General features: G+C 30.1%; 1 protein-coding gene across 1 annotated transcript in view; it reads right to left on the reverse strand.

Moving 5' to 3' along the window:
* Window positions 1-2,239: 2,239 nt before the first annotated feature.
* Window positions 2,240-13,333, reverse strand: part of LOC124362351 — a 36,280-nt gene continuing 25,186 nt past the window's right edge. The window contains exon 2 of the mRNA XM_046816784.1: window positions 2,240-3,501. Coding sequence (XP_046672740.1) covers window positions 2,666-3,501 — 836 coding nt within the window. The 3' untranslated portion in view covers window positions 2,240-2,665. The remainder of the gene's footprint in view (window positions 3,502-13,333) is intronic.

The following is a 13,333-nucleotide window of genomic DNA, read 5'->3' on the forward strand; positions in this document are numbered from 1 at the left end:
CATTCTTATAGTGTTAATTATAAAGCTTGATAATTTTGTAAATCAACACTTAAAGTAATATGCAACAAAATAGTAAGACCATTATTGTCAATTGTTATAATTTTATATAAATGAATAAAAATAATTTTGTGAATTTCATATGTCAAAATCACAAACAAAATAAAATATAAACTTTGATTGTCAATATACAAAAAACATACTACAATGAAAAATAAATTCAAAACAGTAAAGAAATGACACTTATTTTTAAATTTTTTTACCACTGTTTCTCATATCTAAACAGCAGTGATATGAGAAATAAAATCATGACAGCTTCAGAAGAGTTTGTTGCAGAAGGCTGCAGGATAATGCAAAGTGTATACCAAATTTGAAACACTTAATTGAAATAATTTAATATAATTAGTATCCCCAATGCCAGCACAATAAAAATACATTTGTTGTAAAAACTATGTATAAATATGATTTAAGAGAAAAAATGTTCCGCCTATAAAAAAATGTCAGTTATATGAGTACAAAGATATTAATGTGTAAATATTCCACTTGTTAGGCTGTTACTTCTATCTGCAGCAGATGACTTAATTAAGGTGCAAAAGAGCAAGTTGAATAGTTGGTCTCAACCAAGGAAGCTTCCTTGGTCTCAACTAGTGTAGAGCCACGGTGAAGGTGCTAATTATTCTGAATTTCTTGTATAATGTATGTATAAAGTTTGATATTTTTTAACACAACAAAACATTTAACTAATTAATTTGTAGTGATTAAACTAAGTGTTGTTTGTATCCAAACCATCAAAAAATAAACTAAATATGGAACTTTAAAATATTTTAAGGTTTTTTCATATTTCTCAAACAACATGCCAAACTTATGTTATTCTGATAAGGATATTTGTTTTTATAGTAGTTATACAAATTATAATATAGAAAAGTTGAGGGTTTATTGGCATAATTTGTACCTTAAAATGTTGACAAAAATAAAAAATTGAGATTCTGGGTGATATCTGTGTTAGTTAATTTATGAAGGGTAAATTTTATTGATGTCGAGCTACAATTTCTGGTCAGTGTGAAATATATGCAGGCTTTAGTGGTTGTGGTGTAAATGGCAAGAAACTATCTATTGTTTTTTCTATACCTGGTGTCCCAAAATTCCCTCCCTCATCTCAACTTTCGAGCAGAGAGTTGTCAAATCCAGACTCTGACAAATTTCTTGATGGATTCTAAGGTTACCTTAAAAAAATAACACCAAGAGAACTCATTTCTGACTACTCCGTCAAAAAGTACAATGTTTGAACAAAGGTTAAATTCTAATTTTAATTGAACGCTTTGTTGGATGGATTCAACTTGCAGATATTTCATTCTACTATTCCACTTATTTTATAAAAACTTTAAAAATAGGTTGTCACAAGATAGAGCTGCTGTTAAAAATCTTTTACCTCAACAACTATAACTCACCCCCATTTTTGGGGAAGGGAACAACATTTTCAGTAACGCTATTGTGTAAAACTCCACATTTGACCATAGGAAAATTTGACATGTCACCAAAATTTGGTAAGATGTTTGCACTGCATACAAATATTAATATTATCTTTGTAAGACGTATTTAATCATCTTGGAGGCATCTATTTCTTTCAACAATTTTTAATGGAGTAGTTACAATTTCTCTCTCAACCATGATTAGACTGTAAAATATATTAAATCGGCATTAAAGATTGAAAGTAACGAAAATTTTCTACTGTACAAAATGGGATTAAACTAGCCTATAAATGGTATTTAGAGATTCATGTTCAAAGATTCCTGAAAGAACACTCTCAGTCCTTTGGGGAATATCATTCCCCAAAGAGTCTTGATCTCCTCCTCCCATTTCCTCATGAAGCCTACATAAATGTCTTGTTTATATGGACATAATATTGATTAATTTGAAGTTAATTGTATGCAATATAGAGAATGCGATAAGAGAATTTAGATTTAACATTATTATCAACAATAAAAATAAACACCAGTATTCTACCAAACTAACATGATTGAAGATCCTAGATAAAAGGTAATGTTTAATTTAAAATAGAGTAATATTTCTCTGAAACAGATAGAATATTTTCAATTATGGAAACTGCAAAGTAAAAATATAAATGTAGTCTAATCTTTAAAAATTTGTAATATTTGCAGTTTAGTAATATAATACTATCAAATTTTTCTATAGTTAATTGAACAAATTGATATAAATGGAATAGTAATAAAAACAACTGAAATTCTCTATGCAAGTATAATATGGATAAACATTTAAAACTTGATATATATAAAATAAAATTGTAATATAATATCATAATTGCAATTATCTACATAGAAATCTAACTGTTTATTACGAACTTGATCTTATAACATTCATTTCTTTAAACCTCCTCAAATTTCATATGTGATAATCACAGAGCCTATTATAATATGGGCTAAATATTTAAGTCTATTATTTAATACCCAAATCCCTAAATACACCTTATGATAAAAACACCAAACATGGGCACACAAAGATAAATTGAGTCGAAACACTAAAATCTAATAAATAAAATAATATCCCATTCCCAAGATAAAAACAACCCATAAAACACATGTAAGATATAACATAATAATAAAACGTTTCTAGAGCAAGCAATGGTATTCGAGGTGCATAAGTTAACTGTTTAGTTATTATCAGTTATAGTCCCTGGATCTTCCACTTCCAAGATACTCATGATGGCTTTAGCTTCGTCAGACTCTTCTTCACCGTACTCATGAGTCTTACCTCCCTCGAAAACACATATCAAGCACTGTGTGGTCGAATACCCTGGTTCTTCACTTGTACTGTCTAATTGGGGCAACTCTGTAGAGAAATCCGCGTTCGGCCTTCCCATTTTGAAAATATTGGCGAGAAGCAAAGGTTGCCCAGGACCCAGCCTAATATCCATTGTTAATTTGCGAACACGATCAAGTAGTTCATAAATTTTTTTGGCACTGCTGGTCCTCAACGTGCCATTTCTTTGAGGCTCCTCATCATCTTCAGCAGTCAAATCTTGGGTATTTTCCATCTCAGAAAGGTAATTTCCTTGAAGATCTTGAGAGGATGCTTTTCGTTTGAAAATGGGATGACTTAAAGGTGACTCTTCGTTTGCTACTGGATCCAATAGTTTTGTATTGTTAACTTCGAGGGTTGCTAAATCAATAGGTGATTGATCCGTTGGGCTGGGTTCACCGGTGGTTGCAGTAATGTCCTTCAAGTTGGAGGGATTCTCATGGCCTAGTAGAGAGCCAACTTGATCCTTCATGTAGATCATAGGTGCTGCAAGTTTCATCAAAGGGTGGCCAATGATGTTCAGCGATTTCTTCCCAATTGAGTTAACTTGCTGCCGTATGTATTCTTCGACATCCTTCATAGCTCGAGATGCAGCTTTGACTGCATCCTTCAGTGTGTGGTGTATATTGATACGATCCTCTGGCTCTTCATCAATGGCATCAATCACTACAGGAGCATCTTTGTCACCTGAAATGGAAATAAGCTATTACATAGTGTTCATTTAAATAAGAGATGTAATAGCATACTTTCAGAAAATGAAGATCAACATACTAAAATCAAGTGGAGTGAAGAAAATATAAAGGGATCATGGTTATTAGACTGGAACTGGAATCACATGCAAGTTATATAAAGAAATTCAACTCTTGTAAATGCAAATTTAGACATTGAAGAGTAATGGACATATAGAAGCAAAATTTGGTTATTTCAGTTAAGAATATATTGATATTTGTTCAAATTAGGTGTTAAAGGCAGAATAAAATTGTTCACTGCTCAAAACTGTCATCCCAAATATCCATGCAGAAATTAATAATATCTTTTGTTCTGAACTAAATTATTCAGGACAGAAAGTATGGGCAACTTTAAATAAAGTAATTAGAAAAATATTGAGTACAGGGACTTCTAAGAAAACCAAAGTCCTTCTTGTATATTAAATCACTCACCTAATCTCAAAGATGAATCTTTTATTTGGGTGGAGGGCAAGGGAGGATTCAGCCCTAGCTTTCGGAGGGAGCCACCTGAATTTTAGTTTACCATTATTACTGTGATAGGGAATGTTGCATTTTGATTAAAAAAATTGTTTATAAAGAAACTCATACTCAAAGTTTAGTTTATAGAGTTAAGTTAATTTTATTTTTTGTAATTCCAATTTGAGAATGATTAAGATTTTTTTCATAAAAATGTTTTTTACAAAATCTTGAAGAGAGCCATGGCCCTATAACCCCTCCCCTAGATCCACCACTGGTGGAGCTGGGGTAAGAGTAGAACTGTAGCAACGATAAATAGGACGGGAATTACACCATAAAAGTTACTATCATTGACTTAACTTATTCAGAGATTTAATATGTATTATCAAGATACACGATTCGAAACAGTCTGAAAGATGTTTTATCAACAACAATTATTAAGTTATAGATAATTGTTAAAAATGTATTATTTTTTATGGTTTTTAAATGATAATGGTCATTAAAATAAAATTAGTTTCAAAGGAGCAATTACTTTCTGTGCAAAATCTTTACTATAAAAAATGGATGAATTAATAACAAGATATAATAAAATATTCCTTAATTATGTGTTAATAATCTCAAATACCTTGCTTGTTTTTTTAAATGTTTAGAAGTAATTGTTCAGTATCCATAGAATGAAAAAATATTCTTTAAGAGAAACTTTTACATAAACAAAAAAATAGATTTATTTATTTTTGTGTACTAGATATTAGTTTAGTTGTTACAAAAAATTAGGACTAAAGAATTAATTTGTTTAGGTTTTGTTCCTTAATTGTTCCTCGTATATTGAACTTTACAGTGCCAGAGCCTTGTGTAGACTGTGAGGAATATACAGGGTGTCCAAAAAGTCCCGGGTCGGTTAAATATTTTTCAAAATATTTTAAATAGAACTACAAAACCTTACACAAAGTTACTGGACATAAAAATCTATTTTATCACATATTCAGTGATCCGCTACTTCCTCAGGGGGGCGGCCCGCTAGGAGTCAGAAGAAAATCTTAAATGTAAGCATAGGTTGATATGCATATCAAATAAAAGGTCTTTATTAGTAGAGTACAGAGCCACAAACCCGACCTCAAACGGATAACCGAGTCAAAAATGGCAGCCGTTCAAAGATGGCAAGAGTTTGGGTCCAAAAAGTCCCGGGTCGGTTGAATATTTTTCAAAATATTTAAAATAGAGCTACAAAACCTTACACAAAGTTACTGGACATAAAAGTCTATTTTATCACATATTCAGTGATCCGCTACTTCCTCAGGGGGGCGGCCCGCTAGGAGTCAGAAGAATATCTTAAATGTAAGCATAGGTTGATATGCATATCAAATTAAAGGTCTATATTAGTAGAGTACAGAGCCGCAAACCCGACCTCAAACGGACAACCGAGTCAAAAATGACAGCTGTTCAAAGATGGCTAAGAGTTTGCAACTTAGGTTAATGTAACAAAATACACTGATGAGCTTTTTGATTTTAACTTTACTAACCCAAAACTGTTTACAATTTAATGAGTTATTAAAATGACCCTCAAACACCTCAAGAAACACCTCATGTCCATTTTTTTAATGTTAGGAAAGTTAAAGTCAAAAATCTCATTAGTGTATTTTGTTACACCTAAGTTGCAAACTCTAGCCATCTTTGAACGGCTGTCATTTTTGACTCGGTCATCCGTTTGAGGTCGGGTTTGTGGCTTTGTACTCTACTAATATAGACCTTTAATTTGATATGCATATCAACCTATGCTTACATTTAAGATTTTCTTCTGACTCCTAGCGGGCCGCCCCCCTGAGGAAGTAGCGGATCACTGAATATGTGATAAAATAGATTTTTATGTCCAGTAACTTTGTGTAAGGTTTTGTAGCTCTATTTTAAAAATTTTGAAAAATATTCAACCGACCCGGGACTTTTTGGACACCCTGTATAGACAGTGTCAAGTAAAGTGAGACGTGGACACTTAAAGCAGTAGTATTTAAAACTTTGTGCTTAATGGATCAGTAGTGTAACTAAGGTGTGGTTGGGGGCTTTATCGTGAGGGGCTTCAAAAGCTTCAAAAAGCCCTAAAATTAAAAATATATGCAATAACAGCAATCCAACTTGTTTGAAATAAATTATCAAATTGATTTATATTTATATTTAGCCCATATCTTTGTGTGTGTTGTGCTTTTCAATCAGATTCACTTTCCCCCCTCCCATAAAGACAAGTCCTACTATTTTAATGTGAAATTAATTTATATGATATAACAAGAATATAAATATAGCCTATATAAATGTTTAATTTGCAAAAGGCTTACATTCTATACAATTAAAATAAAATAAATATATAAAGGAATTTAAATACTCATTACGATATTAATCAATACAAATATTTAAGGAGATAATTTTGTTTTAATATTTTTTATATAGAAATAAATGATTGTTACATATACCTAAACTAAGTAACTATAAAAAATATGAACTGTATAAATCAAAGAATGAGAGGAAATTTTGATAGGTATAAACTACCTTATTCCAAACACTGTCAAAATACAGTACTTCTGGGACATCTTATTCGTATAATGTGGATACAATTTTTCTCTTACTTATTACATACATCACAAAAACACTACTCTCCACAGGAAAGAAACATTTAAGAATAGGACATACTATGTATATTATTCTTGGAAACATGTTTTTGGGTTTTCTTTTATTGGGGTTATCTAGATAAGATGGTAGTCTTTGGAGCAAAGATTGACACTGATTTTTATGATCAGCTACTGATTACTAATATTCTTAAATCAGGAGACTTTGTGTTATATTATAACCCATTATTTGCTATTGCATTTTACATACTCTTATTATTTAGTGTTTGAGCAAATTTAGAAAACATAAAAAATAAAATTTGGAAAACATTTTTTTCCATATATATGTTTTCATATTTATTGCAGTTCATAAGAAAAATCACAAGGTTAAATATTGGTAATTAAGAAATTTCAGTAGATATCTAGTAGTCTGATTTCTATAATTTTCTATGAATTAATTTATAGAACCTTAATTTACACAAATTAATTATTTTGGTATCATTGATTGTGTGTAAGATTCATCATTATTAAAACTAAATTATTAAATTTCACTATTTATACATCAAGACAATGGGAATCTGAGTTTATCCCAGTTTAAAATAAACATTGTTCAGGCACTCCTCCCATGTGTAAGGAATCTGTGTACCAAACCGCGGGTCAGTTCTTAGAGCTGATCACTGTCTAGATGTCTACTATGATCGGGTCTGATGACTTTGAGTCATCTCCTATTTATCATTTTTAATTACAATATATATATAATTGCTTTTAGCTGCCTTACCATAATAACATGACACAGGAGAAATTATAAGGTTAGATAAATTGTTTAACAGAGAATAAAGTAGCTATTGCCTTCCAAACAGCTTTAATTTTATTCTTTGGTTCTTTAATATCAAACTATATATATATATATATATATATATATATATATATATATATATATATATATATATATAAGTTTAGCTCCTCTCAAACATTTTAAGATAGTCATCTTAATAAACCAATTAAATTAAATCCATTTAAAATTTTTTAATCATTAAATGAAAAATTATAAAATTAATTCATCTAGCATTGTATTTAAAAATGGGTAAAAAGTTATAAATTATAAAGTGACTAATGTTTATTAATTTTTAATTCAGAACTTAAAATGATATGCAACAAAATAAGGAAACAAAATCTGTCAACTGTTAAAATAATAGATTAAAACTGAGAGTAAGATGATCCACCTCTATTTCCTAGTGTTTGTGGCATGATCGACATACATACACTTTCCTTTGTCCCCACCAACATAAATATAAAAAGTTAAATTCATATAGCTATTTTACCTAAGATTCTGGTAGGAATCTGTGTTAATTATTATTTAGCACATTATTATGACACATATTTCTATTGCAATTCTATATTGTAAAACAAGTAAGCGTAGACTGTGACTGTGTTATTTAAGTCATAAATCTTCTTTATTACACATTACAACACATTCATACAGAATAGATGCATTGTCAATAAATGTATGCTAAAATATAAATATGAATTAAGTTTATAGCAAAGAGGCTGAACTAAATAATAAAATATACTGGCTGGGTGTTAATATTTTACATGACAATAAATTAAAATACAATACAAAAGATATACATAATAAACAAATATATATATATTTATTTCATATATAATATATATATGAAATAAACACTATGCTTATAAACTATAAAAATTTAAAATTTCAACACTTAGTAAAAGACGGATTTAGACATGTGCTCTTGAAGTAAAGCCCAAAAACTTTCAAACAATATAAAAGCCAAAGTCTCTCTCTTGAACTTTGTAAAAGATGTCTCCTTTTTTATGTAATCTGGGAAATGTTTACATAAAAAAAGACTGATGCAGTTATAGCAGCAAAGTGTGGCCCATCCACTGCCCTTTGAACCCCATCCACAAACTGAAAAATGGCATCAACTGTACTTCTCCCATGTCGAAAGCCAAGCTGAAAAGGGAGTAAGATGTTGCTTTCAATATGATCTCTGATTCTTTTGAAGGTGATCTTCTTGAAAACCTTTGAGAAGTTAGATAGAATTGAAATTGGTCTCAAATTATCAACAGTATGTACGTATGTGTTTCTGTTATAGAACTGCTTTTACAACTAAAATTTCAAAAGATCTGGGAAAATGCTACTTTGAAAGAATGTATTTATCAAATGTACTAGAGGTTTGGCAATTAAATGAAAGCATTTCTTTATAAGATAAGAAGACACCTCACCTTGGTTGTAAGGATCTAATAATATCAACCACCTCTTTTTCAGTTGTGAAATGAAAACAATTCAATCTGTCCTTGTTTTTGTTTGCATGTAACATAAAATTTATAGCCTTATCAACATCTGAAACTATATTTAACCTACCAGTAATATCACAGAAGTAACAATTTAAAATGGATGCTATATCATTCTTATTACCAACAATTTGGTCATTGAAAACAATCTTATCTAGTTTGCTTTTGGATTTTTCTTTTCCAGTTTCTCTAGCTATTGCCTTCCAAACAGCTTTTATTTTATTCTTTGATTCTTTAATATCAAACTATATATATATATATATATATATATATATATATATATATATATATATTAGTTTTTTGTACTATTATATATATATAAGTTTAGCTCCTCTCAAACATTTTTTGAATATAAGTTTATATTTTTAACATATGTCTGAAACAAAGGATCTCGTTTCTATTTAGTCATGTTATGAAGTTGTCTTTTTCGTATGCTTGATATACGAATGCCACTGGTTATCCAATTTTTTGTCTTGTTCTATAGGTAACATTTCTACCAGTTTTGAGTGGGAAAGCTGTAAACAGAGTGTTCCTAATGGTGCCTATAAATATTTTGTATTTTACATTAATGTCAAAGTTATAGTAGATCACTGAATCCCAGGATGCATGTTGTTATATCTCAAGAAAATTGAAAACGTTTACTTAAAAACTACGTCTAGGATCAGAAATGATTGTTTTTGTTATAATTTCCATTTAAAAAATATAAAACATTAGCCAAATGGTGAGAAAGACCAATTTCAAACAAGGTATGAGAAAAGGAAATAACAAAGGGAACAAAAGAAGAACAATAAAGGGTAATCAATCAGTTTATTCATTGTTATTACTATGAATATAAAACTAGAATTGGAGCAAGAAAATAGAAACAGTGTTAATTCAGTAAAATAATGATTAATTTATTCTTTGTTAAAATATTTAAAACAAGTCAAAAATGTACATAATATAATTTAAGTAAAAAGTAAATTAATATATAACAGTGAATTAATACACCACTAAATAATTCTATTATGTTAAGTAAGTGACATTTTAAGTAGATAAACATTAATTATTGATACAAGTAATTAGTTTTATAATCCATAATTTTCTTACTAAGAAATTTTAATTAAACAACACAAGCAAACAACATTTTCTGAAAGAAGCAATTTAAATTCATGTCCAGGCATATTCAGAAACTCAAAAAATGAAATAAAGTAAAATAATGTATTTTGTAACATTATATGCTTTATTTACAGCCAGGTTAGTGTGTTTATAAATATTATTATATTATGTAACATTAATCCTACAATAGAATATTTATGAGAAGTTGTTGATAAAAACTAATACAATGCTTTAAAAAACATATATTAAATGTACATTTTTTATTTTACCTAAAAATAGTTTAATATTACTTATCAATCAATAAAATACTTTATTATTTGTCATCAATAAAACATTTACAAATCATACTTAAATAGTATTTAAGAACAATTATAAACTGTCAAGTTCTTATATTTACAGACATATTAGCATTATTCTCACTTCCAAAGCGAATGTCAATGTCATCATTTTCAGGCTTCCCAATAGCTTTGGAAAAATCTTTTGTATCGTCGATGAACACAATGTCTGAATCATTTACTTCAGTTAAATTCTCATTTTCTTGTTCCTCAGTAATAGTACCTGACAATTCTAGAGAAGGAGCCGGTGCTGAATTATGTGCTACAGGTTTTAAAGGATTAACCAGAGAAGAATCAGGACTACTTTTACATTTTTCTTTATCTTCATTATTTCCTACACAGGGATTAGTAATCTCAACATGGGTTCCTGCCACGATTGTAATATGAGGCTGGTCAATATGAATATGTTGGGTAATTTCTGGAGTTTGTTTGATCGGGAAGTCACAATTTGGACATGGCTTTGGCTGATTTGGAAATGCATCATGAGCAGCTTGATTTTTCTGAACCGTTGACTCTAGATGGGAATCTATTATTTTTTGAATAGATGATGCCAATTGGGAACCGAAGTTGTTTATATCTGGAGTGAGTGAGTGTGACCCTTGATGAAGATTGTGTGAGGCATCTGCATATTGTACTGAAGAATGTAAAACTGCCCCTTGACCAATCTGATTTACTAATTGTTGATTATTCGGAGTTGAAGAAATTTGTTGTGAATTTTGCTCAGTTGGGATCAAACTCAAAACCGATCCTGATGGATTTACATGATGTAAATCGTGGTTTAGATTTGGTGCAGAATTTTGATGAGAATCTCCATTAAAATGTCCTTCACCGATCACGTATGAACCATTCACATGACTTAGAAGTAGTGGTATGGTGTGAGAACCTTTGTGATTAGTTCCTGGAGAAACTACATGAGAGTCCTGGATAATTGCTTCTGTAGGTACTAAATGTACTCCTTGACTGAACTGATTTGAATTATCATAATTTTCCTGCAGAGAATGATGTAGTTGGCCGTAATGATGGTGGTGCTTAGGGAACTCAGCTTCCAGATCAAGATGATGAGTGAATCCATGGTTGTGCCCATGATGTTGCCCTAAAACTCCAAAATGATAACCTACTCCAAGATGACCAGGAGAATAATCTGAATGTGTAAAGGGTTCTTTTGGAGCCTTGTGAATGAATCCTTTAACAGATGAGATTAGATCCAATCCATGATGAATAGGTCGATGGACAATTTTGTCAATAGTTCCCCTAGTTACTGCGCTCAACTTCTTACGCAGATCATGAATGGCATGGGATGTTGAGATTTGTACATTTTTCACGATGTGCAGTTTTAGCTCTCGACTATCCTGGGATGGGTCTCTGGACGAAGTAGTGTCACTGCTGTTCATCAGACCTACAACCAAAGCTACATATACTTACAAATTTTTTATTTAACATGTAGAATAAATTATATCCAAAATCTCCTGCCACCTCCATATATCTCTTCACAGAGAAGACATTAAAAGAATTCTGTTTGACAATGAATGTTGCCTCCCATAAAATGGAGTTCCATGTTCAAAACTATAAGTAACAGAAAATAGATTAACTCCTTTATCTGTGTCTAAATAACAAATTAAAAAAAATGTTGTCAAATATGGAACTTGGAGATATCCAGAGTAAACGTAAAATTAACTGTAACATTAACTGAAATGAGTAAAACAACAATGTTTAATAAGTTTTATTTCGAAGTACCACTATTGTGAATATTATATTACAGTATTCCAGGCCCTTCTGGAACTGAAATCGTTCTGACTGAGATGTTCAGAGCTCAGAACTAGCACCGTGAGACAGTTCAACTTCCCGACGTTCTGTTCCGAAGTTCTTATTTACATTATTTATTTCCATAGTACATACCACGTTCCAGAACGCTTTGATAGTTATATTTTAGATACTCTACTATATAAATTTTTACTGATATTTAAAAATTAATTTTAAACACAGCATCTCTGCTCAACTGGTTTTCATCCATTATAGATATCTATCTGATATAGAGTACCATACCAGCAATTTAAATTTTAAGTCACTTCATAAATTTACAATACTTTGATAGAATTTTTAATCAAAGTAAAGTAAACAATTCAATTAAAAAATTTTATTTAAATCAAAACATATACAGTAATGCTTTCTTTCAAGTTTATTTTTGACGATGGAAGGATCATGAAGTAAACAGGATTTTTCTGGACATCTTCAATCGTTCAGTGATACAAAAATTCAGTTACGCTGCAAGATCTGATCTCTTTTCCGGGTGAATACCTAATCTAACACACTACTATCTAGGTTAAAATAAACAAATTACATCTTAGTTTCACAACACTCAGATATAATTTGTAACATGAGCTAGGTATGTTTCCTTATGTACAATAAGTAATATTTTTTAAATACTGAAAATGTATGATTCTTTATAGAATACAATATTAGAAACTAAAATATAATTAAATATTGAGAGTAAAATAGCACAGTTTTAAGGATTAATAATCACTATTAATCCCAAAAAAACAATCCCTCTCAATAGTCCAGTAGAGAGAGAAAGGTTACAAATTGAAGTTGTCATTAGATCAGAACTGGAACATTTACCAGCCTAGTCGTTCTACTTAACAGTACCAGAACTCCTTGGCACATTTGGCAAACCAAGACATGAACTGTTCCGTTTCTGGATCATTCCGAAGCAACTTTTCTAGTTGTTTTGACATATCTCTATTTCGTACAGCTTACCTACATTATTTATAGAATGAAAAATTCTATTTTCATATTTTCATTTAATTTATTTATCATATAAATATAAATAAATAAATAAATAAATATATATATATATATATATATATATATATATATATATATATATATATATATATAAAAGCATCATTATATAAAACTGAGGTGCCATGATTGCTTAAATGTGGTACGTTTTTACCTTAGATCTTTACCCATAGCGTTTCTGACAATTAGTCTTATGTTA

Source organism: Homalodisca vitripennis, chromosome 5 (assembly GCF_021130785.1).
Source record: "Homalodisca vitripennis isolate AUS2020 chromosome 5, UT_GWSS_2.1, whole genome shotgun sequence".
Classification (NCBI taxonomy): domain Eukaryota; kingdom Metazoa; phylum Arthropoda; class Insecta; order Hemiptera; family Cicadellidae; genus Homalodisca; species Homalodisca vitripennis.